Source organism: Falco rusticolus, chromosome 3 (genome assembly GCF_015220075.1).
Source record: "Falco rusticolus isolate bFalRus1 chromosome 3, bFalRus1.pri, whole genome shotgun sequence".
Taxonomy (NCBI): Eukaryota; Metazoa; Chordata; class Aves; order Falconiformes; family Falconidae; genus Falco; species Falco rusticolus.
Window position 1 is genome coordinate 91,514,186 of NC_051189.1, and position 25,573 is coordinate 91,539,758.

General features: G+C 36.6%; 1 protein-coding gene across 2 annotated transcripts in view; it reads left to right on the forward strand.

Annotated features, from left to right (window-relative positions):
• Nucleotides 1-25,573, forward strand: part of EXOC2 (exocyst complex component 2) — a 133,574-nt gene that overhangs the window by 55,702 nt on the left and 52,299 nt on the right. For both annotated transcript variants that reach the window (XM_037379398.1, XM_037379399.1), the window contains exons 11-16: nt 1,252-1,370; nt 13,002-13,127; nt 16,993-17,117; nt 21,109-21,177; nt 21,433-21,590; nt 24,639-24,760. In XM_037379398.1, the coding sequence (XP_037235295.1) occupies nt 1,252-1,370; nt 13,002-13,127; nt 16,993-17,117; nt 21,109-21,177; nt 21,433-21,590; nt 24,639-24,760 (719 nt within the window). The remainder of the gene's footprint in view (nt 1-1,251; nt 1,371-13,001; nt 13,128-16,992; nt 17,118-21,108; nt 21,178-21,432; nt 21,591-24,638; nt 24,761-25,573) is intronic.

A 25,573-nucleotide genomic window follows, 5' to 3' on the forward strand; every position in this document is an offset into this window, starting at 1 on the left:
TCAATTCATATTTTCCTCTTTTCGTTATGGAATTTACACTGATAATTGTTTTATACTGTTCAGAAGCAGTTTACCATATCACTTAACAGCCAAACAGATGTATATTTTCCAAGACCAGTGGTAATTTTTTGTTGAAATTTGGTGTCTAGGCAAAAACTAAAGTCCCCCTTGACACGGAGGATAATTCATAAATGTCACCCTGTCAAAATGGTTGGTAGTGTAATGTTTGCATCCATCCAACCAATCCTTCTTTGACAGTTTATTTTTTGTTTAAGTATTGCAGACAGTTCTCAAAAGACAGAATTTTGCAACACAATCCTAATTAACATTAGATAATATTGTAATACAGCTTTTGTGTAGTTAAACATTTCCCTGCCCTACTTAAGGTAATAAATCAGTTTACTTCACCTTGAGCATCTTGAATTTTTTAATCTGTCCTGAGTCTCATTAATACAGAATGTAATGGAGCACATTAGAGTAGCTACTGCTTTTTGAAAATACTCTATTGAAAGTGCTTTTTTTCAGTCAGTCTTGAATGCCATATGTATTACTTCTGTGTTTTCTTTGAAATCGCAACAGCTGCCTTCTAATACTCCCCTCTCCTTAAAGACAGAGCACGTTTTACTTCTGTGTATTGGAAGCCCCAATCCTTTTCATTATCACCCCACCCTTTTTTTTCCTTCAGACTGTGTATGATAAAAAAATAAAAAAAATAAATAAAAAAACCCTCACCCCCAGGAGCTTGGTTTACATTTGTTTGTGCATGTGTGTGCTAAAATTAATGAGCTGCCAAAAACTAATTCCTTCTGTACTTACTTGTTAAGGTTACATGATGATACAATCAGGACATACTAAGTTGGAAGAAAAATACCATATTTTATGTGCTTGAGATGTCAGCACTGATTCCAAGTGAAACATGAAGTACTGCACTGCAACCTCGGCAGATAAAGAGCTTGCTTTTCCAACTACTTTAATAGAGGCACAACTGAAAATACATATTAATGTGATATTAAATATACATGGTTTTATTTATTTCTACAAGGGTTTTTTGATGGAATTTTGCCTCAGTCAATGAGAAGGGGAAAATGTAAAGCTTGTGTTTGCTTTGGGTATAAGTGTATCTTAACTATTCTTGAATTTTTAAAATTATCTAAAAAGAAAGAAAGTATTTCTGAGTACATCTTTGGTCTGTTTTAATGAGGCCTTCAGTGTGTCAAGTCAGAGCTGTGATTTTTGGACTGGGTTTTACAGATATCTTTCTGATCTTCATGCGCCTGGGGACCCTGCTTGGCAGTGCATTGGCGCTCAACATCAGTGGATTCTGCAGCTCATGCACAACTGTAAGGAGAGCTATGTTAAAGAACAAAAAGGCAAGGATGTATTTTTATTTTATATATATATATATTTGACATTTAGGAATTTGGCATTGCCTTTTATTTGACAAGGTTTAGTGTACAAATGATATTTGGGTTTTCCCCCGTCAATTTTGATAGCTTTTTACGAAGTTTTGAATACTGACTTGTATTTTTTTTTTCTTTATACAATTATAGAAACAAAATAGCGGTTGGAGTCTTCTTTTTGTTTAACTTAAAACTTTTAAGCTCTTTACTTGAGAAAAGCATTAAATTTCAATCACTTATCTGAAGTTTACTGTCCTCTCAGAATACTTCTCTGAGGTCACATGAAGTTTGGATAGTTGTCTGACTCTGCCAGTTAGATTTCTTTGTCACGAGATGTTCCATTAGTATATGGATATGCAGGGCATTGGAGCATAATGAAATAATGTGTAATTTCTTGATATGCAGTGAATGGGTAACATGGTGATTTCTTGTTCTTTGGTGTGAAGTTTCAAGATTCAGATAGCATTGTTCGGCCACAGGCCTGTGAAGGGGACAAATGAGATAGATAATGTTCTATTAAGACCAATATGAATACTTAGCTGTATTATGTCTCTCTTTGCCAGTGTTGCTTCTTAAAGAAATGTATTGGTTTTGCTTTCAGGTATGGCAGCAACTTAGCTACTAGTTAACATGATCCATCACATCAGCATGTTTTCAAAAGGGAATAGGTGGGAAGCTATTGGCCTGGCATTTCTAGTAGTAAAATCTGAAAACTAGATGTTTAAATTAGAAAATGACTAGTAGTGTCTTGTTTCTCAGGAAGTCTTACAGAGTTTGCTGCTATTTCTGAAATGAGTAGGCATATTGGAATCTGGCCTCTCTTGCCTTATAGGTAACTCCCGTGTTTAGTGTTGGTGCATTTGCATCCCAAACCAAGTAAGGTGTTCTATTCTGAGAAACCACAAAAATTTTACTGAGCTGCTGCAGAAAGTTGCTGTAAAATTGCTGCAGGAGGCTTAAACTCTCTTTAGCAGAAATTACTACATCAGGTTTGGAGTTCACGGAGTGCATCACATATGACAGTGATGTCAGTTAAGCTGTAGTGTGCACAGACAGTCTTGGTTCCACAACACAGTGTGAAGTGCTGTGGGACCAGCTGGAACAGCAGGCTGGTTGCTTGGCCTCTTGGTCAAAATCCAGAATGTTTCCAAAACCTCCCCATCTTCCCTCCTCGTCAAAACCCTGAGACACCACTACCACCACCCCCACAACATACAGCTATAGGGAGCAAAGCACACTTCTAAACATGTACATGGTTAATTAATTCTAAGCCTTCTTTTTCTCCTCTCACTTGCAAAATGTTATATAGCCATCTCTCAGCTTCTTAGCAAGAAAAATAGGGGCATGAATATACTAAGTGCTTGAGACTTTTGTTTTAGTAGGCTCTAGTAGATGCATGGCAAATACATTTAAATGCCTTGGCTTGTCTTGAGTATCTCAACCTGTTTGGTGTTTTTCTTGAACAAATCTGCTTACCTCAGCCTTAATATCAAAGGGGCTATTATGCTAGCAACTTTGTTTGGCTTACAGAAGAGGGAATTTAACTAACTTAAATGATTAGTAAATGCATGTATGAATAGTTAATATTTAATGCATGTATGAAACAAATGCTAATATGTTATCACTACAGAGCTCACTGAATTTAACTGGTTTTCTTCCAACCTTTTATATTGTCCTTACTGATGTAGTTTTTGTACAGATCGTAAAATATTCAAGAACATATTCTAGTTGATGGGATTTTTCTCTTAGTATCTACTAGGGCAAAGGAAGGTTGTTGAATGTGACTTTTCTTTCCATAGATCTTTAATTTTGACATATGCCGGATGGGAGAAGGCAAAAAGAAAACTCGGAAGAATTGTTTTTAACTGCCAAGTAGAACAATGCTGATTGTGATCAGAGACATGGAATGTGTTTTAATCTACTTTAATAGGTGGAGGGTTTTTTTAATAGTATGCTTTTCAAACATTTTCAAACAGGAAAAGTGTGAGGTTTTACTCATAGATATCAAATTGGTTGTGCAAGACCTTGCAGTAACAAGTTAGAAATGTGGTTTATATGTTCATAAATTCACAGGCTATTTTTAAGAGAAAATAGTAATAAAATTTTAAACATTAAAGTCCTTCAATTAAAACATGCTTCCAAAAAAGATTCCTTTGGATATCAAGCATTTGGAGGAAGAGGCAGGTCATAAGGCTGATGCTCTAATGAAAAGGGCATTAATTTTTTCTAGGGTTTTCTTTTTCAAGAGGGATAATAGGCATTGTTTCTAGCAGATGGTAGTCTTCATATTGTGTATGCTGGAATAAGCAGACAGTAGTTCCAGTCCCACCTGGAACAGACCAATGATTTCTGGCTAGTGTTAGCTTAGTTCTGTGAGTTCAAACTGACTGAGTCAAAACTTTTCAGCACAGTAATCTTGAACCTCAGTAGCAGATTGTATCTTATTTTTGCATTTGTGCACAGTTTTTCAATTTTCAACTTAGTTTGTGCCAAAGCATTTTGCTGCTATTTTATTTATTTTCAAAGCAGAGCTGTGCTCTGAGTCATTACACGTGGATTTTACTACCTGAAATGGATTTGGAATTAGACTAAAGCCTTTGCTTTTCTTACCTGGAACATCTTTTTTGAAAACTCTATTAGATATTTTGGATAGGATTTTTGTAGCTGATTGTCAAACAGTAAATATTTTGAAATAATTTATTTGCTGGCCTTTATATGTTCAGGAAGGGAAAGTTAACATTGCAATTATTTGCTAAACAAGCTAAAACCCAAACTAAAGTTAATTCTAAGGAGAACATACTCCAAATTCAGTCACTGATAGGACAAGCCAACAGTGTACTCTGGGGCAAAATTGTTCCAGTTGTCAGCCCGCTACTAGAAGGCTGACCCTTTAGTCATTACAACTTAAATAATTTAGTTTTCTTATGTAGACATAGCATCTTCTCCTGTCTTTTTTAAGAGATTTATCATCTCATCCAGGCCACTAGTAATGGTAGTCAGAACAAATTCCCAATATTCACAAGAAAGAAATCTGTTTTTTTCCATTCTCTGTATCCTTCAATTAAAGTATAGTTGAAGAGCGGAGTGAGCTGATGTACATGCTGAGCTGGTTTAAGGTGCTGTCAGAAAAGCGTGTATTAGATGTATTTAAATACATGTTTGTTTTGGTTTTGTATTCAAATATATATATTTGATCTAAGTGTGACTCCTTCACTCTCAGTAGTAGTATGACAATGAAAAGTTGGTTGTTGTTTTTTTTTTAAAAAAAACCCACAACCTCTTTGCTTGGATATTACTAGAGATTAACTCTATTTTGTAGAAGTACTCAGCAGTTATAAGCATGTCCTAGAAGTACAATCTCTGATGCATCTTGAAAGAAGCAACTGTGGCAAGTTTACAGGGCTATAATGGTCTTTGGAGTTCTCTCCAGGAATTTGTTTCAGGGGTTAGCAGAAGTCCTATGTGTTTCAAATCCTTTCTTTTTTTCAGTTAATCCAACTTGTGTTAATACTATTTCCAAAAACTGAAAGGTATATCAAGTGGTGCTAAGCATTGTCAGATAATTTGGCCATGTGACTTAAAGGGTGAAAACTACCAAAAGCAAATTATTCAATTGGATGTTTCTTTTGATTTCAATAGACAGTTATTAATTGTAAAAGATGCAGTAATCTGATTTTGATTGGTTGCATTTATTTCAATGGGTACAATTAGGATGGGGAACTTTCTCAAGTCCTGTGTAAGAAGTACTTTACAGCAGTGTTTTGGAATATATTTCCCGTGAGGAATATCTCTGTATGTCTAATAATGTGCTGTTTCACATCAGTTTAAACAGCCCTGTTGGTTTGCTGATTAGGTTTGAATTATGTAGATTAACGTTTCGTTATATGCTCAGATACAGTTGTTACTTACCCCTCATTGTCTTTAGCCTATCGATCTCTTGCTCTGTGTAGCCGTAACAGACCTTCATCATTTGTGAGGTAAAAAAAAAATAATGCAGGCAGATGACATTCGTATTATGAGAGACTGTTGGAATCCAAGCCCACATGTTTTAAGGAGTGAGTATATATGTATAAATATGACAGTGTATATATATGTGTGTGTGTGTAGATACACACATAATATATATGCATATATGACAGAAGATCAAACTTTCTCCTGCTGTGAAGTATGAGCAGTCAGGAGAAAGAGACCAAACAGCATAGCCAAAGACATAATGGAAGCGTGAAGCATTACAGAGGGTGCCCAAATCATGAAGCTCCCATGCTTGTGTCCTTAGAGTAAGCATCCTCCTGCTTCTCTGATGGTCAGATTATTTCATTAAAGGTGCAGCTGTAGATACAGGACCCGTGTGCAGCTGGCTGGAGTTCTAGCTCTGCTGTCATAGCAATGCTTGTAAATATATGGATTTATTAACTATTTATGTCTTCTGTTTAATGTATCTGCCTTACTAATGGAATAGGCAGTTGTCCTCTTTATTGTTTTTGAAACCTTTTTTTTTATGGTTATGAAGTTATTTCCTGAAGCATTGATGGATGCCTTTTATAAATCTGATTGCGTCCCACTATTGCAGCCCACTGGAAGGACCTGAAGTAGGTAAAGTCAGTTTGTTGCTGTTAATTATTATGCAGATATGTGAGAGAGAGGGAGATGCAGGAGACTGAATGGATAGGAAAAAGCGCATTTTTGAAGGCTGTGAATATAAGCTTAACATGGAAGAGCACTATGTTCACTCAAAACGGTATTTCTTAAATCTCCAGCAAGAGATAGTTGAATGATAAACTGAATTGTGCTGGTATTTTATGCCTTGTACTGGCTAAAGTTTGAATTGCTGCCTCTGAACTTTGAATTTATAATTTGTAGAAATCTGGGGACTTTCAAACCTGGTACCTGGATAGTAAATGGTTTCTTTCCATTAAGATTTTACATATTGGTAACTTTTAACTGGACTTGGCAATTCCCCTATTATTAGAGCATAATTGTAGATTTTCACTATGGTTTATGCTTCCCAGACTTGTTGGAATATAGGGGAAGATGGGGGATGTAATGACATAAAATGACATGAAAATAAATGCAAATAAATGAAGTTTAGCTTAAAATTTGCCTGAGGCACTGGGCACATAGCCAAAAGGAGTTAAGCAATGGGATTCTTAACATGAGTATCAGCAAAAGAAGCTATGGAGTTTAAGACTGTTTTCTGTGTGGCCAATGTTTTTTGCTTAAACTTTAATAGTGGCTTAGTAGGTTTCATGATCCTTTAAGCTAAAATGGATAGGGACTCTAATCCAGCTATCTTCAAACTGACTGAAAAATTCTTCATTTCTTAATGGGTCTTTCTGAGGTATTACATAAGATCATTGCAAGTAAGCTTTCTGTTAATACCCATTAGAAACTAAAACTGTAAATGGAAACACTAACACAGTTGTAGTGTCATTTTTCTGCTGCCCTTTGGGCTGCAAAATATGTGACATACTACTTATTAAAGTTCCCAACATGGAGACAGCTCTCAAAATGGGAGTGTGCTAGTTCAGTCACTGTGATGTTTGTTGTAATTCTTATTGCTGGGAAAAAGAACAACTTTTGCAGCACTCAGAGTATGATGCAAAGCTCCCCAGATACTGTAAAAAAGCTATGCAGTTTTTTTCTGTGCCAGACTAACAGCAGCTGTATGTAGTGTGAAGGAGAGAGATGGATGCATAGAGCACATTGCTCGCTCTTTGCCACGCTGAGATTCTATTCACCTTGCAATGAATGATCCATCTTTGTTAGATCAGGCAGGCCGGCAAGGCTTGTTTCAAAAGGGCCTTTTCAATTTGTTATCCTAGCAGCTGGTTCTCTTCCATTGCCTTTGCTTACTGTACATCTGGAAGAAGAATTCTTGCAGCTGGGAGCCATTTCATGTCTAAACCACATCCCCTGTCCATAGCAGAAATACTCTTTTGACAGCAAATGTCAAGCAAACCCTTAATGGGTTATTAATTAAAAAAAAAAAATCAATCAGTACAAAAATTGACACTGAATTTGTTTTCCTCTTTTACCACCTGTATCTGTAACTTTGCTGGGTTTTAGAGTTTTCAGTAGAATCTGACATGTTCAGAAGTGCAGGGGTCATTATTATTTTATAAAATACTTTAAGGTATCATAAAGACATTAAATATTGTGATTGAAAAGCTGCACAGGTCGTTTAGAATCAAAATTGAAAAGGTTAGTACTACTGAAGATAAAGTGAAACTCTTCTGTGGCCCAAATATTACCTTGGTGTCTGCTCTAGACTTTTAAGTCCTTATTCTGGCAATTTAAGTTAAAGCAGCTTGTTGCTGATGATCTTAGTATCCACTGGAGCTGGTGCTAGTGAAATGACATCATTTTTATTTATGTGCTGAACTTGAAGTGTTTGGCTCTTGCTCCAGTATTTTTTGGCCTGCAGGACTGACAATAAGGCTTACCCTTAGGCTGTGAAATACTTAAAACACCACTGGAAATAATAGGCCAAATTACCCTTTTTGTGGTAAACTGAAAAATGGTTTCATTATAAATATATTAGTGTAATGAAGACTAGCCGTAAGATTATTTTTTTTAAAGTTTATTTTTTAAATGTATTCCAAAACGACGTTTTCCATAAAGTGCAGCAATTTTAATTTTCTGAACTCACCTCTGTGCTAGAAATACAACCAATTTTCTTTAAAATGTCAGAATCCTCATGAATGGAAGGTTAGAAAGAAAACTTACTCAAGAAAAAGAACAAAATGCAGTTATTCATCTGTTGAGCAGGTTAATTTTTCAGTAATTTCTCCTACTCGCCTAATTTCTTGCCTAGACAAACCGAAATGCTCAGTGCGGTGTCCTTGAAAGGAATCTTGCCCTGGTTGTGTCGGTGCGGGCTCCAGGCGCTGTGTGTTTGGTCAACAAGCAACAGTGGGTGGTCAGGCTGTAGCACAGGACAAGGGCCTGCTGTGCACAGGAAAAAATGTTCAAAGGTGTTTAAGGGTGGTAAGGAAGTCTGCCGCTCTTCAGAGAATCTGGAGGCTATAGATCAGCCTCCCCTTGCTATTGTAGCCTGTGAGAAAATTCACTGTAAGATACATAACGGATGAAAGACTACAGTAACTGTATTCACCTGGTTGCACATCTGTAGGGTCTTTTTAATTTAATCTTGCTCATATACATGCTGTCTATGAGCAAGTCTGTGTAATGACTGATGTTTGACTTGCATTGGAAAATTGCACAGAAAAACTACTCAGCCTGAGGTTGGTCACTTTGTTAACAATTTTCTTTGTCATGGCCAAAAGTACTGGCACTATGTTATCCTTCGATCAACCAGTACCTTTTTTAAAAATTTTAGGTGAATGTCATGTAAGTGATGCCCTGGGCTGGCAGAATTGCAGGCTGGCTGAGGCTGGGTTACAGAAAGGAGGTGAGAGATGTGTGACTCCAGGAGAAACCTCTGCCTGGGAGAGGAGAAAAAAACAATATTTGTGGAGCGGTGGATATTGCAGAACAATTTTTACACTCCGTTTGGTAATAGTTTTGAAAGCTTTTAAAGATTTCAGTCATTGACTGGTTTGCAGATCATGGAAAAATCTATTTTAGGCAATTTTCATGTTAGTTGTCTTTTTTTATTGGAGGCTGTAACAGGCCGTGTGCCAAGAGCATGCAGGTAACACTCAAAAAAATGGGGTCAAGGAAGCCATAGGTACTGTAGTCACATAAGTACCCTGTAGCAACTCCAGTACTGATAAACTTAGAGTAAACCTACAATTAGGGGTCAGCATAGGTGACTTCTGATTTACAGAAAGTGAAAGCACAAATTAAATGACCTTAAAAAGCATTGCACTTTTTTTAGATCCTTATTTTGGTGAGATTTTACTGGACTGGAACAGAAGAGGGCTGAACAAAACTGTTGAACTATTTGTATTTCATATAGTAGCTGAATGTTTTTATTTCATTCTGTGCACAAAAAGTTGAAACCCAGTAAAATCCTTTAAAAAAAATAATAAAGCAGTGTTAAGATCCTCAAAATTCTGTATTTGATCTTCTCATGGTTTTACAGCTGAAAATGTAATAAGGCTTTAATTATAATGCTGGTTTGTCTTGACTGTTTAGTAGAAGACGAGAATGTAGTACATTTATTTTTCCTGTGTTTCCTTGGTTAAATATACATTTGGCACTGAAGCCACTGACAGATATGCTCCATGTAGATGGTGTATTTTGGAAAAAAATACTTCTGTAACTTCAAAGATGTAGTATATTTTTAAAAAAATGAAGATCTGCTAGGAATGTATTGTTCATGCTGTTTATAAAACATCTTAAAACTTGTTAGCACAGTAAAAAGTTAATTTCTTGAAACCTGAGGTTGTGCTGTCCTATATTCAGGATCTAGGAATGTAGAAATAGTACACAAAGCAAGTAATGAATAGGCAGTAAATTACTATTTAGGTAGTTTATTTAGGTTTATAAATATTATTGTCTACAGTCCATACTAATATTAATTTATTGTATTACATTATGCTACTAAATCTAAGCTGCTGGCTCCAGAGAGGGGATGAGTTGGAAAAGTTGTTTGTAAGTTAACTCTCTGTATTTTACAAGATTTATGTGTTAGTGTGCAGTCTTCAAGCGCTATCTTCTGGTAGGGTGAAAGCAAGATCAGTTTTGCTAATGTAGTCCAGATGTTTATTAGTCCTGAGGGTATATGTGCTGTTGTAGTTCCCTGCTGCTGTGTTATACTTGCTTGTAATGCTAGACAACCAATTAAGAAATTAGTTCATGTTAAACTTTCTTTTCCTGGTATGGCTGCAAACTGATGATGTGGTTTTTCTGGTGGAACAAGAGAGTATTCTTTATGTGTTTTCTGTTACTGGTGAATGTATAAACTATTTGGGTGGTGTGGGGTTAGTGTGTTAGCAGCAATACAGAATTTTCAGGTTTTCAGCTACCTCAAGCAAATGGTTTTAATTGAACTAATTCACATTAAGATGTTTTGGTAAGTGAGTCTGTTTTTCTTAATTCTGAGGTTTAATTGGTACTGTCATTTTTAGAGACCATCTGTTTACAAGAAATTCCTCATATTAACAAGGTGTTTGAAAGGTGAGAACCTAAAGTCTATGTGAAGACATCAAAGAGGGAAGTTTTGGCGTATCAGGGTTCTTTTTAATTGTAGCTTTTGTGAAAATGGCATTGCTGCAGTCTTGGGTGGGGTTTAGTATTATGTTTTAACTAGCAATGCCTGTGACAACTGTGACAACTCAGAGTTGTTCTTCTTGTCATGCTTTTTTTTTTTTTTTTTTTCCCCAAACATAATATAGGTATGTTGAATCTGATTCTTACGGAAGCCCAAGGACTATGTGACACACTTAAAATTTCTTGGGGTCTTCTATACAATTTTCTTTTTATTCTGGGTAGAATGTCTGTAAGATATAGAATACATGCCTTTTTTTTTTTTTTTATCTGAAGAGGAATCAGTTGTTTTGTTTTTACTTCATTCTGTAAGGTTGCTGGAATGTGTTCATGGAAGTTAATTACTGCAAATTTACAACATTTAAGATATGTTTTAGAAATCATAGCTGTTTAAATCATAAATGCCAATGATGTGTGACGTTACACAGATGTCTGCTATACAGGTAGTTGCATAGTATCCATAATAAACTGTTCGTACTTGCAGCATACATACTAACTTAAAAAAAAAATTCTGAAAGCTTTTCAGTTTTTTACTTTCCGATTATTTTGTATTTTTAGTTCATTCAAAAGGAAAAGTCTTTCCTTAAATTCTTGTTCAAACTCATTGCAAATCTTGTCTGGAGTGACAGTGGATAATACACTTAAATCACTGCAGCAGTTTTCATATTGCTGAAAACTCATCAGTTTTAAAGGCATCAAGAAGGTGAGTTGTTTTTAATAAGGGATGTAGGAGTTAAGTGGTGAACAGAATCATAATACAGGCTAAAGGTAGCACAGATGGGTTCACCAAGGCAGTTAATGCCCTGCGTCCGTCAGGATTGTGAACAGTGTAGCAAATTGGATCTATTTATTTAGGCGTCTCATAGTATGAACGGTAATAAGATGGAGGAACTGACAGCTCGGTAATGACAATGCCACAGTGAAAGGCCACAGAAGATCTCTTTAAAAGCCCTTGAAGATTTATGGGAAGAAGAACTTATTTCAAAAGCAACTAAAACCCAATACTGTCACCTATTGGAAGTTTGCAATAGGTTTCACAATACTATTGCTGTTTTTTAAGCCCCAGCTGTTGAAGTGACTAGGTAAATCTTTACAGCCATGCTGGTCTGACAGCAGCATAAATTCAGAATAAATATCCTTCAAATCCTTTTTACTTTGTGTTGCTCTTGCATCTGAGCATTACAGTGTTACAGCTGGTGTTCTTGCTGTGTGGCCTTCCTGTTATTTTAAGTGAATGTAGGTAGTAAAGGAAAAGATCAAGCAATATAAGCTCAAACACCAGGATTCTCACTACAAAATTCAGCATGCATCACCAGGAGAGGTTTCATCTAGGTATAAGAAAGAATTATTTTTTTTTCCTGTGAGATCAGTCACTGAAGTAACCTCCCCAGGGATGTGGCAGGTTACCATCGCTGGAGGTTTTCAAGATGCAACTGGAAATTGTGCTAGATAGTCCATGTTCCTTTTCCCATGAAAGGCTGGACCAGATGATCTTTTGAGGTTCCATCCAGTCTGGGCTGTTCTGTAATTCTGTGAATTGTGATTCATTTAAGTTTAGCTGTTACAGCTCAGTTGGCCAATGCTGAAATAATTTTTGATGGTTACTTTCAGAAATGTATTTGTAAGGTGAAATGCATAAAGCAGCATCTTAGACTTTAAAAGAAATATTGGCAGTGTTACAGTACATTAAAAAATCATCATGGCCTGCTCATTACTGTATGGTGTTTTTCCAAAATGTACGTTAGACTCCAAGTATCCAGCTCCACCAGATTAGATCATTGCTTAGGACTTGCTGATGGTGACCTACATATGAACAGGCACACAAAGGAAAAAGATAATTATTTGATACACTGGGAAAAATCTTGTGTGTTTGTAGTTGTGTGTAAGTACAGATCGTTTTACAAACATGCACAGGCATACAGTACCATTAGTTCACCTGCTTCATGATGGATGGATTCTTCCTGCTGGAATTCTGTAGAAGTCAGGCAGCTAAGAAGTAGTTGAACACTCTGCCCTTAACTGCTTCAGCTGGAGGCAGAACAAACTTTTGCTGTTGAAAAGTATATCTAGACATATATGAGAAAAAAAATGTGTGCCATGTCACTAATGGCATAAATACGTATTTATCCATGGCTTTCAAGCAACTAATTGTAGGGCATTAATTAAATTAAAACCAGAGAAACGTACAGACCAACGAATGGTGCTTGTGGTTCTGGCTTTTCTACAGGAGTCAATATGACATTATTGCATAGTGTTGATGTAGATGACTAAACGGTCTAAATAAGCAAAACTAAGAATGTTCCTCTGAATAACTTTTGTCTTCTGTCACTTCTGAATTAAAATAGAATTTCACATGCAGCATGCAGTTTCATGTCAATTGATGTGCAAAATCACTGTAACTTTCTTTCCCCTTACCCTTCTCCCTAGGCAACTCATTGCTCCACAGCCCCATGCTAGACCTGGACAGTGATGTGCGTCCGTCACCAATTGGCCATCTCAGTCAAACTGCATCATTGAAAAGGGGTAGCAGCTTTCAGTCTGGCCGTGATGATGGTAGGCATCGGTCTTATCTGGAAAAACAAAGCTGCAGTTTCCTATGTCCTGTGTGCAGCGTAGTCGAAGAAAGCCAAATGGAAATCCACACTCTATGTGTTTGGTTTGGTTTGTTACCAAATAAAATTCTTTATTCTCATGCATTACCATTGCTTACTAAAGGGGTCCTCTGTGTTTTTTGCAAGCAAAGTGTAGTTCATAGCTGAAATCTGGTTCTTAAAATATAGTCAAAGTAAGGAGTATTTTTTTTCTACAAAACCAGATATATTATTTTATATATATATATACACATAACCGCCTACTGACTACTACCTTTTGCTGTTGTTACACCTTTTGTGTATGTTTACTAAGATGTCCCTCCTTGCATTTTCTGCTTCTTTGACTTGACATATCTGGTCCTTGTTGTCTAATTCTGTAAACCCAGAAAAGGAAACATAGTGTGTGACTAAGCCTGAGCAGTGTGTCCACAACCAGCTGAGCCCTTGTGTGTTGTTAAGTGTCTTCAGCACCCTTGTCCAGACAACTTCATTTCAGGAGTCTTTCAGCGGTGACGTCACGAGAGACACAAAATGTTTTTTTCATAGGATAGGTCATTTCTTACCAAAGTAATTTTTTGCAGAAAGCAGGTTTATGTAAAAAACTTTCTGCCTTTCATCTGCTTTGATGTTACTTTTCTCCCAGTTCTGTGGACTTCCTTGAAGCACCATCTATAAATATCTGATTATTTTTAGGTTTTTTTAAGCAAAAAGAGGAATGAAGGGAATCTTTCAAGAACACCGAATGAGTAATGAGTATTGTACATTTTTCTGCTGCCACAGCGTATCTTCATGTGCAAGACAAATTGCATCACAGCTTGAGGTCTAACGTTTGTATTTCAAAATGTAAATTACACAGACTCTTCCAAATATACATGTATACCAAGTAATTACGTTACTGCAATACTGTTACCCTTGTCCTTTCTCAGCCCAAAGCCTTGCATGAAGTTGATTAACAAGTGTTACAGAGCAAAGCAGTAAATTTTTGGTTGCTGTTGGATACTATCCACTAACAATACACATGCCACACTTAATGTAGCAAGCAATATCCACAATTCAGTTTCTTTTTCCATTATATGAATTGTTTTGCATGCGTTTCTGCTTAAATAGTTGTATCTACGGAAGGCAGTTCCAATTCAATCAGTTATCTTGCTTTTAGAGTCTTAGTTATGGATCCATAACCTCTTACAAACTGGAAAAGATAAGTCTTAAGTAAGCTTTGCAGATTCTTTAGCGACCACTTTAAGATTCAGTAGAAAACTGGAGGACTGGAGCATCATAATAATCCACCACAAAGACCCTAGAGTGGAAATGAGTGGCCTCTGAGTTGAGGGTTTTTTGGTACTTTGCACGTGCCTACTGCATGCTTAGAAACAATTGAAAGCTCTACTCAGACTGGAGAGCTAAAGTGAACCAACCACTTAGGATATATGTGCTGGAGCTGCCATTGCAAATATGCCGTGATGTGCTCTGTCTTCAGGTTGCTTGTGTATCCTTTTGGGGTTTAGCAAGTTTGAGGAATGACATCTGAGGGGTTTTTGGTTTGGGGTTGGGTTTTTTTGTTTGGTTGGTTGTTGGGGTTTTTTAGGTGTTGGGTTTTTTTCCCCAATATGATTGACAGTGATTGTCCCTGAGATTGTTTGAACAAATTATTTTGAATTCAAAACTGCAGCATTCAAATAACATTCAGCTCTTTCTTCAGCATATGTTCGTGAGGATATGTAAACAGTAAGTCTAGTTTCATCTTTAGAATGTTATAGCAGAGATTATAATAGAATAAAAGAAAATTTCTGCTTTAATATAATTGGAGCTTTCTTTAGCAACAAAGTCAAAATATCCTGAATTTATTGCCAGAATGTCCTTTTGACATGATGTGCAGTATCTTATTCTAATAAAAATCTGCTGTCTGCAGGCTCAGGACTAAGCCTGAACTATAATTCCTGGAGGGGAAAAGAATTTCATACATGAAGTAAATCTTGCCAGTGTGTTTCCAGTTAGGAGCAGACATCCCTGATTATAACCTTGGGTTGTTGCTGGAGCTTTTGGCAAATATGAAATGGTTTTTTGAAGAAGCTGAAATCTTTTGGTTAGAACTTGGGGTTTGTTGGTGTTACAGAGCCTCTGTTGCTGTAGTACTGTTGGCACAGCTTCCTGGCATAGTCACAGCTTATGTTAATAAGAGGGGTTTCCCTGCTTCTGAGTCTAGACCAGTTCCCTGACAGTCATAAACCAAGCTGGCAAAAGTAGTGCTCTGGCATCCTATCTGTGTCCACCTTGTGAGCTTTGCTAGTTGAGTGTTGAAGTTTTCATGCCTCCTAAGCAAATGCTTCACTATCAGCAGAGTTACACTTTAGTTATGTCAGTCTCTCTCCAAATTTTGAGCTTCCATTGTGATATTTTAAAATAAAAATAAAAATTTCAAATACTAATCCAGAGTCCCTAAACCTTTGGCCATGAGGAAAAAGAACATTTTGGGTAGTGCAGCTGTTTATTCATCCACTAAAGAAATGGACCAATATTTGACCCACGTCTCGACAAATGAATGCTGCTGGAGGCATACTGTATTTCAAGGAGATTAAGGACTGACTACCAACACGATAAAATACTGAGGCTCTGGTGAAGCCTACTAGTTACCTAATGTGCTATTAAGGCAGCTATTTTTGCCTAACTGGTGAGTTTCTGTTCTGTGTGGACAATATTCTTTAGCAAAGGCAAAAAGTGCTGTTTCATCCAATGTTTTTCTGCATTTCCTCAGTTATGATAACACCATGTTTTTAACTTTATAATGTATAAAAGACCAGATTTTATATAAAAAACTGCGCACACCAACAACAATTGACCTCTGTAACTGTGTGTGTTTTGTTTTTCAAAAATATGCAATTTCTTTTTCCAAGTATTTTGAAGTGGACTCTAATTCTTGAGGTGAAATATAAGTCTCTTATCGCTATTATACCAATACCTTGTGTATTATTGAGAAAGCTTCAATGGAGAAAGCAGGTTAAAGGAAACTTTGTGAAATACTTTTCTATATTTTCTGTGTTAATTAGTACTTTTCTTCTGTCCCTGTTCAGCTTTATTTTTACCCCCTCCCTGTCCCCAACCTCCCTTTGCCCCATTTGATAACAAATTGAGAAAAGTTATCTGCTGCCAAAATGTAAGCTGTTTTCCTGATGTGTTTTAATAGCCAGTGTAGTAGGTTTGTGAAGCGAGAGATACCACAGTTACATGTTATGATTGTGTTCTTCTTCCAGGAATCTCATTATATGATTAGCGATACATTTATTGAGTTTTAACAATGATGTTAGAATCCCCTCTGTTTTTCAGATAAAAGATTTTACCAAACAAATGAAAATAAAGGTGAGAGGTTAGCAGCTTGCCCCGGGGAAATAAAGCAGATTTTCCAGTTTCCGTTGTCTGCCTTAATCACTAGCCCGTCCTAGCTGCCCTGTTTCTTCAGCACCACCACCTGATCATTTGAATCTTCTACTGTCTTGATAGCTTTCATGTTATCTTACCTTTTAGAGTGGTTTGAAGACAGAAGACCAGCTGAATGAATTGAAAAGATACCCCTACAAAGGAGCCTATTCTTTATATACTGTCATAGCGCTAGCATCTTGTAAGCATATGACAAGAAAGAGCTTATATATGTATACTGTTTATATTCACATATGTGGACTGGGCCTTAAACTTTTTCATTCCTGCCTGAAAGGTTTTGTATTTACTGCTTAGTCATTTATATAATACAAAGCAGCGGCAAGCTAGTAGTACAGTCTTTATTATTCGTTCAAGTTTTTCAATTTTGCTTTTTCCATCTTCTCTCCCACTTTTAGCTTGGCGATATAAAGCTCCTCAGCAAGTTGTATTTGTTGAAAAGTTGACAAAACTTGTTGTAAGTCAGCTGCCCAACTTCTGGAAGCTCTGGATTTCTTATGTGAATGGAAGTTTATTCAGTGAGGTATGGGTTATTCTATATAAATGACTTTTTAGTAACAAGCTCCATAATAATTATGTTTGAAGTATTGTATTTCACTGGAAGGACTGATGACTTATTTTAATTAGGGAGGTTTATAAAGCAATAGACTATTACACATTTGAGAGATGCTACCTTGACTAGTAAGATGTCTAGCAATACTAACTAAATATAGAAGTGAGATCTTTATTTTAAGTTTTAAAAGAATAAAAGCATACAGTGGAATTAAGAGTTCTGCCAGTAGTGTGTGTTCCAGATGCTGGCATCTATATCTGTGTAGTTCCACCTCTTACTCATAGCTGGCCAGCTGCCCTTCATCAGTGATCTGAATAGCAAATTGCATGAAGGATAGAGATACATAAAAGACAAAGTCATATGGAAAAATATTGTTTCCTTTCTGTGGAACAAGAGTACTCATTTCTTGATCTTTAAGTATTTGGAAGTGAGGATAGGTTCAAGACCACAGTTGCAGAATGACCAAGGCCCAGAGTAGTATACACAGACATACTGTAGGGACTCTAGTCTGGAAGTGCAGTCAGGTGCAATCAATCACCTGTGCTTCTAGTCCTTCTTGCTCAGATGATCTGAGTTTTATAAATTATGTAAATATAATCTTGATAATCCAAGGGGGGGGGGGGGGCGCGGGGGGAGGGAAGGTAGTGATTCATGATGTTCTAGTTTTGTATGTACACTATTAACAAATTTTGAAAGGATACATTTCATAATCATTTGATACGGGTAATAGTCAATTTACCATCATAATCATTACCGGATAAATACAATAGCTTTGTGGTTTGTGTTATTGCTAAAATTTGGTCATAGAATTACATTATATTTTACAGAGAGTTCACTTCTGGTTCTCAAGCCGCGTTGTTTCTTTTCCAGAAGGGGAACTGTAGTGATGATGTACTCCCAAAGGGCAGGTCTGACAAAGACAAACACATCATTGAAGTGTAGTGAAAGGCAGCTCTCTGTTCCATCAACAGATTCTAAGGCGCTAATTCACACCTCATCTGCATAGCTATCACTGGGAAGTCCTGCTGACTGCAGTTTGGATTCACTCATTCTGGGCCCTAAAAAACTCTGAAGACAAGGTCTATAAAGAGATGTAGAAATAGTTAGGACAATACAGAGCAGGTGGAAAATAAGCAAGCTTTTGGACATGTCTATTATTCAGATCACCTTCTATATCGAACCTAAAAATTTATGCATCTAAAACTGTTTAACTGTTGCTATATCATCTCATCTTTCAAGATTTTTTTTGTCCTTACATGCTTACACTGTCCTGCTGTGCTTAATCCTTAAGTCATAACAGCTACAAAATCATCCCTAAAGCAGAACTGCAGCTTTTGGTAGAAAATAAAACAAAAACCTTGGGAAAAGGAAAATTGGAAGTGAAAACAGTGAAAATTTTGCCATTTTCCTTTTCTCTAACTAAAGAATTAATTTCTCAAGCAGTTATTCTATTTATTGCCTTGGTGTGTAAATCAACAGAATGTTTTCATATGATGATACTAATAGGTGCTATAGCCCTTTATATGTTGAACACAAACTAAAGAGCGTTATAGCTCCAGTGAAATCGATTCTGTTTGTGATCCTCATTGTACATGAAACAATCAAAAGAAAGATATGATATTTACTCATAATATTCAGTGAAGGAAGTAGAATCAAGAATAAACCTTAGTACTGTTGACTTTCAGAAGAATAATTAATTTCATAAGGGAAATGACAGCCTTTATATTTGACAACCATATCATTGGAAATTAGACTTTACGAATTCACCTGTTAAGTTATCATAATAGGTTTTTCAGAGTACAGTGAAAAAGAAAGCAATTTCTAGAGAAACTAAGACTTGAGCTGTAAACAAGGTTGAGAAATTCTGCTCATGAAAATGACTGCAAATGGAAAATGCACTGATCTTATGTCATGTCTGAAGAAAACTGTTTCCATGTATTTAAGAAAAAAAAAAAAAGAGGAAGAGGTAGTTAGGTAGTTTTCCTGTTAGTCTTTAAGGCACGCTTACTCTTCTTCTGTTGGGCCAGATTCTGAGCTTGTGAGAAATTAATCCCCATACGTTTGATTTCTTCTGCTCCTTTGGTCCTTACGGAAGCCCCCCAAGTTGTTGGGGAGAGAGGCGGGATGGTGCCCTCAGTTCATTTTGTGTGGTCTGCAAGTCACGATGCACTGAGAGTGAGTGTGAGGAGAGAGTGGCATAAGCTAGAAGACTTCTTCTAGAGCACCTAAGAATATCTGTTAGACATCACATTCAAGACTCAAGGTTTACATGTTTTTCTATCAGAAACCGTACAGATTTTAATTGTCCACGAAGAAATTTCTTTTACCACATTGCTTGCTATTTATTGTCATTCAGGAAGCAAGGTGATTGCTACAGTTTTTTAAGAAAAGTCCTGTGAAAAAGGTATAGAGGGTCATTTCAGTTAGCTTATTAAGTCCTCAAGACATTTGGAAAACATGAAAAGAAAATCCACATATATGAATTCCAAACTGTATTTTCTCTTGTTCAGTTTATAGGGTTTTGGGGGTATGTGGTGGTGTTAGTTCTGAAAGGTCAGCTATATGCCTTAAAACATTGTCAGTTAAAGATTTACGTGGTATTTTCAACAGTTTAAAAAGTTGAGTTCTTTGAATCACTCTAGGCGAAGTCACAAATGTGAGTAGTAACCGTTGGTCTTACCACAAGATGGTTTTGGTCTGTCTGTGCAGGAAAGGTGTAAGGTTGGTCTTCAGTAAAACCACTAAGAAAAAGAAAAATAAAAATCAAAGATCTGTGAAATTATATTTTTTTTGGTGGTTTAATCCAGCTGTAAAACAGTGTGAATTTTAAGTTGCTACCTGAGGTTTAAGGGAGTGCAGCTTATTTCCTTTTTAAGGCATTAGAAGACAGAAGTGAATATTACATGCAGCAGTAACTCAAGTGGTGTTCTCAACTGAAACTGTATAATTCGGAGCCTTAAAGTATGAGTTTCATAGTATGTATTTTCCAAAACTGTTTGACAATTTTATTTTTCTTTTAGTTTTTGATCACTTCAAATTATTTCACCTTGAAAATCCTTGAAAACCTGAAATGCTTTAGCAAAAGAGGGAGTTTGAAAAATACAGCTTTTCAAATGAGTGACTTGAAAGCGAACCGATTCTCTTTGAGAACACCCTCTTCATGGTGTTGCGCTTTTCGCCCAGTAGATGTTGCTGTACATACATAAAAGGAGATTTTCTAACTAGAAAATCCTAGATCTGCGCTCAACCCAGTATTTGAAATAACTTTTTCATTATAATTTACTGTGTTCTCAGTAGACTCCACAGAAGGCTAGAACTACAAACAGGAAGACTATTAGTCAAACCATGGTTTTTTTCAACTCTGTCTCATGCAAAGTACTCGTGTTCCTCAGTTTTCAAAGAAGTGAACTGTCCGTGAAGATACGGATTATTTTACATTTGTTACTATTACAGAACTCTTTAAATGAGAATTGTCAACAAAATGCTGTTGCTTAAACAAAAACCCCTCAGTCCTCCCCCTCACATGTTACCGTTCCAAATTGCCCTCATGCCAAGAAGTATCTCCCATGTCACATTGATGTCCTTCTCCAGGCCGCTTTCATGCTGAGGAAATAAGAGTTCCTTCATATAAATTTGATCCACAATTGGGCTATATATGTTTTAGCTCTCACTGACATGGCAGTGAGAAAACTTCAACCTCATGAAGTTTGTATTGCTTGAGCTACTCTTACGCTTGTCTCTGACTTTGTCTTAAAAAACACATTGTCCCTCAGGTTTAAACATTAGCACATTTGTTTAGAGAGAGAAAGTCTTTTCGTATTGAGATGCCATGAGTTAGTTTTTATAATTGCATCATAAACTCATGGGTTTTCACTTCTTCACCTTGAAACCCCTCTTTTCAGAATTGTTTTAACAGTGGTTATGAGATACTTACACTTTTCAATTTTCTCATTTTCACAAGACTGCTGAAAAGTCAGGCCAAATGGAAAGATCAAAGAAAAACGCCAGGCAAAGACAAAACGATTTCAAGGTAAGTTATGGGGGGAAACCCTTGCTTTCTTTCAGTTGTCCTTCAGAGGTATATACTTTAGTGTCACCGCCTTGAAAATTAGATTTCTTAAATCATCTATGTGCCCTGATACCTCCTTCTCCTCTACTCCCTACCATGTAGAGCCACCTGTATGTAAATAATACATTCCAAGCTGGTGTGTGTGGCAACTACATGGCTGTTTAAGTGCTTTGATAGAGTTTTTGCGTGATTTTTCTTTCCCTTCTTCTGATGCAGAAAATGATTCAGGAAGTGATGCACTCTCTGGTAAAACTTATCCGTGGAGCTTTGCTTCCATTCAGCCTCAGAGAAGGAGAATCAAGACAGTATGGTGGCTGGGAGATGAAATCTGAACTGTCTGGCCAGTGGCTAACACATGTTATCCAGACTGTAAGGTAAATGGATCTATGGACCTACAAAATTATGCTAGTCCTGGAATATGTGTGTTTTTAAAACCAGTTGTTTTGTTTATTGTGTTAAGTACCCTGAGTAGTGAGAATGTTAACATTTTCAAAAAATAGGATTAAAAAAATCACTTATGGCAGATTTAGGATTCTGTGTGCAAGTATAATTAATAATGTCTCATGATATAGCTTCATTACATAATAATAGATTATGTTTTTTCATTACCATCTTATGAAAAAAATTGAATAAAATGCTTGCTTGGCACAGGGTAAACGCTCCACGAATGAAACAGGATTTGGTTCTTTAGGGTAGAAAGCAATTAATCTGCTTCATTTACTACAAGTCTTCCCCATCTCTGCCAGAATGGGTGAAAATAGAATGCTTCTTACTATAGTATCATTCTTAAATTATGTTTAAATCATTCTTAAATCATAAAAAGTTGTTTTATGGAAGGTGATATTCCTGCTTATAATGTCATTCTACTTACAATTATATTTGTTTATAAATTTAGTAATGTGCATGTCATTAATTACAAAATGTCTCATTAATATACAGAATGTGCTTCTATTTGTCTATGGAGGATATAAGAATTGTCATTATTTTTTTGGAAACTTGATTATTACCTGGATATGATACTATACTTTTTATCTGCAGTTTCCAAAGTAGGTGACAAGCGAAGCACAGAGGAAGAAGAGAAAGGGGTATAGTCACATACAGATATTCTTATTGCAGATGGATGCAGACGCATCACAGTGCTACATACCTGTTAAGTCTCCTTGACGCTTTCCCAAAGTCTGTTGTCAGTTACATTATCTGTACTTCAAGCATTTAGAAAAAAATTTTCCATGTGAAGTTTCTTATTCTAGCTGAATTTTATGGAAAGCTTCCAATTTAAGAAGGAGCTGACTTGGCATTTGATGAAAAGATCTAAAGGGGCAAGGGAACAGGCTTTGGCACCAGTGTTGCCCTTTTATGAGAAGCAATCCAATTTCACTGAAATTATAAAATTCTAGAATTTAACAGTTGCACATCTGTAATATCGACTTGGAAAATTTAACCAACAGATTCTCTAGAGGTTGGTTGTGCTGCCGAGTCCTGCCATCCAAGGTATGATCCAGGCTGTGAGGTTATAGGATATGTGAAAAGACTCTTTTTTTAGAGATTCTCCTCTCGCTTTCTGGCCACTGCCCTGGTAATCAATGACTGAACTGAGAGCTGGGGGAATTTTCTCTCCCTCCCACTCTTTTCCCCACCTCATGTTCTTACTGATGCCTGTGCTGGCACTTTAGTAGTGAGCTAGACTTTAATGCAAAGCAGTCAAAAGTAGAGAAGAAAAGGGGCAGTCTGGAAGAGGAACTGAACATACCGTGATGGGGTACTGACCAGTGATGACCAGTTCAGAAGCTTTTGCAAGTGCTGCAATTCTTTTTGAGCCCACACACTTTGACAATCCGATAAAACCTTGTGACACAACAGCGATGAAGGTGAACTCTTCTCCTGAAGAGTCTACACATTGCATAAAAACCTTATTTATTGCAAAGTTATGTAATAGCTTAGGTCTTATTTGTATAGTTTCTAACATAAAGTCATTATGAAGTACATGACAGAATTTCACTCTTTTCAGCCATCTCACAAATGATTTACAGTTCTATTTGTATGGAAGAATGTTGAAACTTACAAAATTAGATAACGAGTTGTCATTACATCTGTGTGATCTCAGTTTCTCTGCTTGTTTATATGTATAACACAGCTTAAAGTGGGGTGGTTGCAGGGTCTTTCCCTTGTACCCCATTCTGTCATTGCCCAGTATGAATAAGCTCCAGAGGATAAATTAGAGCTATGCAATAAAGTGAAGCTATTCAGAAGCTTTAGCTTTACTGTAAGGGTAGAAAGGTATGTATTTGTTAAGGTGAGTTATAGGAAGAAAAAGATTACCTTAGGAATGTCACAGCTGTGTGCTCCCTTAGAAATGAAATCAATGCTAGACTGCACAGAAGTCCTGTACTTAAACTTCTCATAGATCGGTATTTACGTGTTGTGTTTCCTGGATGGCTGAGATAGTAGATTACATAAGTCTGCACTAATTCAGTAGTTGTGCTGAGTAGATAGCAGCCTTGTTAATCGTAAGGTTTATGATGGTTGGTGCGCAATACCAGGGTAAGGAACTGAAGCCCGCAGGTGGATGATTGGAAACGTTCCAGTTAGTACTCAAACTTGTTTGCTTGTGCCTTCCTGCTTCTGTTCCTTGGCATTTTCTAGTACCTGTGCAGTAGGGCAGATGCCAGTGGCGGCATTTGAATTGTCCTTGCTTAAATATGCAAGAGTCAGATAAAAGCAGTGAAACTCACTTTGTGCCCCTAACTAAAGTCTGAGCTCAACTGCAGGCTTTTAGTTAAAAGCCAAAATACTATTCGTCACAAGCAACTGCTATGTTACTATTTCTACAGGAAGAAATGGAAATGAAATGTTTCCATCCTCAGCTACAGTAGTTGGTGATTTGTGCCCAGTCAGAGTTGGGGGCAAAACAGTGAATGAATGCACTCTTCACTCCTTAAATGTGTATATTCTTGGCAACCTGATGCACAGCCACATCATCATTTATGGCAGTGACTGTTGTAATGCAGATAAACAGTATCTTGGAAACCCTGTTGTGGACCTAGGATTTGATCTAGGAATTCACATAAAAACCGCAAAAAAGCTACTCCTGCTCCAAAACCATTACTCTTGGATCATAAGACAAGAGATGGATGCAGAAAGGTAGGCAGGGAAGTGCAAGAGGTCAGTGTGAAAAGTTGGCATGTTGCTGTGATGACATTAATTATTGTAATGTTACAGAGAAATAAATCTGTATTTGCAAGCTTCTAAATTAAGTAAATAATTAATCTTCTCTGAATAGGATAACCAGCTTTCAAAGATACACTACGGATGGAGCTACTGCATTCGCATGCACAAAAAATGTCTTAAAAAGTCAATGAAGTTATATTAGCTTAAAAGATCCTGCAGATCTACACTTCAGTCTAACTTTATTTGCTTTCTAGGCTTAGTTCTGAATCTCTTACTGCACTCGAGATACCCAACGATATGCTTCAGATCATCCAGGATCTTATTTTGGATCTTCGTGTACGTTGCATTATAGTGACCTTACAACACACAGCTGAAGGTAATAGAAGGCTGCAGATCTCTTTGCTTACTGTCAATTTTTTTTTTTCTCTGATTAGGCCAAACAATGTTCTGGAAGACAACCATGTTTGTTACAGGCATTGTAGTGGCAATGGATTCCACTGAGTTCTGTAATATCTCACTAATGTTACTCAAGTATTTCACTTTTCTGACAGAAATGTGTGTTAGGAGTTTTTTCTTCCCTTAGTTTAATGAATACAGTAGTTTAGGTCTGTTTCCTTTGGGTTGAGACAGTTTTACAATGCCAGTGATTTATCTCATGATGCAGCTTTTCCATATTGGAAATATATTTTATTTTCTTTTTTGAGTTCTCGAATGAAGTGAAGAATGAAATAAGTAGTGTCCCACTCCCAAGAAAAAAAAAATCCCCATCCCTTTATAAAGTATTTTAGTTGTGTGTTTTCCAAGGCCTTTTACTAACATTATAATCCCTAGGCTTCCTGCTGTGTACACAGTTTTTGCCATAAATGTCTGGATTGTCAAGGGCAGTAACACATTCTCTAAATCTAATGTGACTGTATGTGCATCAGAGGCCATTCATCTTACCATTCTTTTATTCAGCTTCGAAACTTAAATGTGAATGAAGTAAATCTTCCAGAAATAAATGTGTCTCTTAAAATCAGGGCAGATTGATCTACTAATTCACTTAGCTTCCAAAAGACTAATTACCTTCAATGTTAAAAAAAAACAAAACTAGGGCTTTTTTAATCTTAAAGTTTCATCAGGTTTTAATCTTTAACATGTGATTCATCATTATTTTGAAGGCTGACATGGAACTAAGTTTTTTACTAAA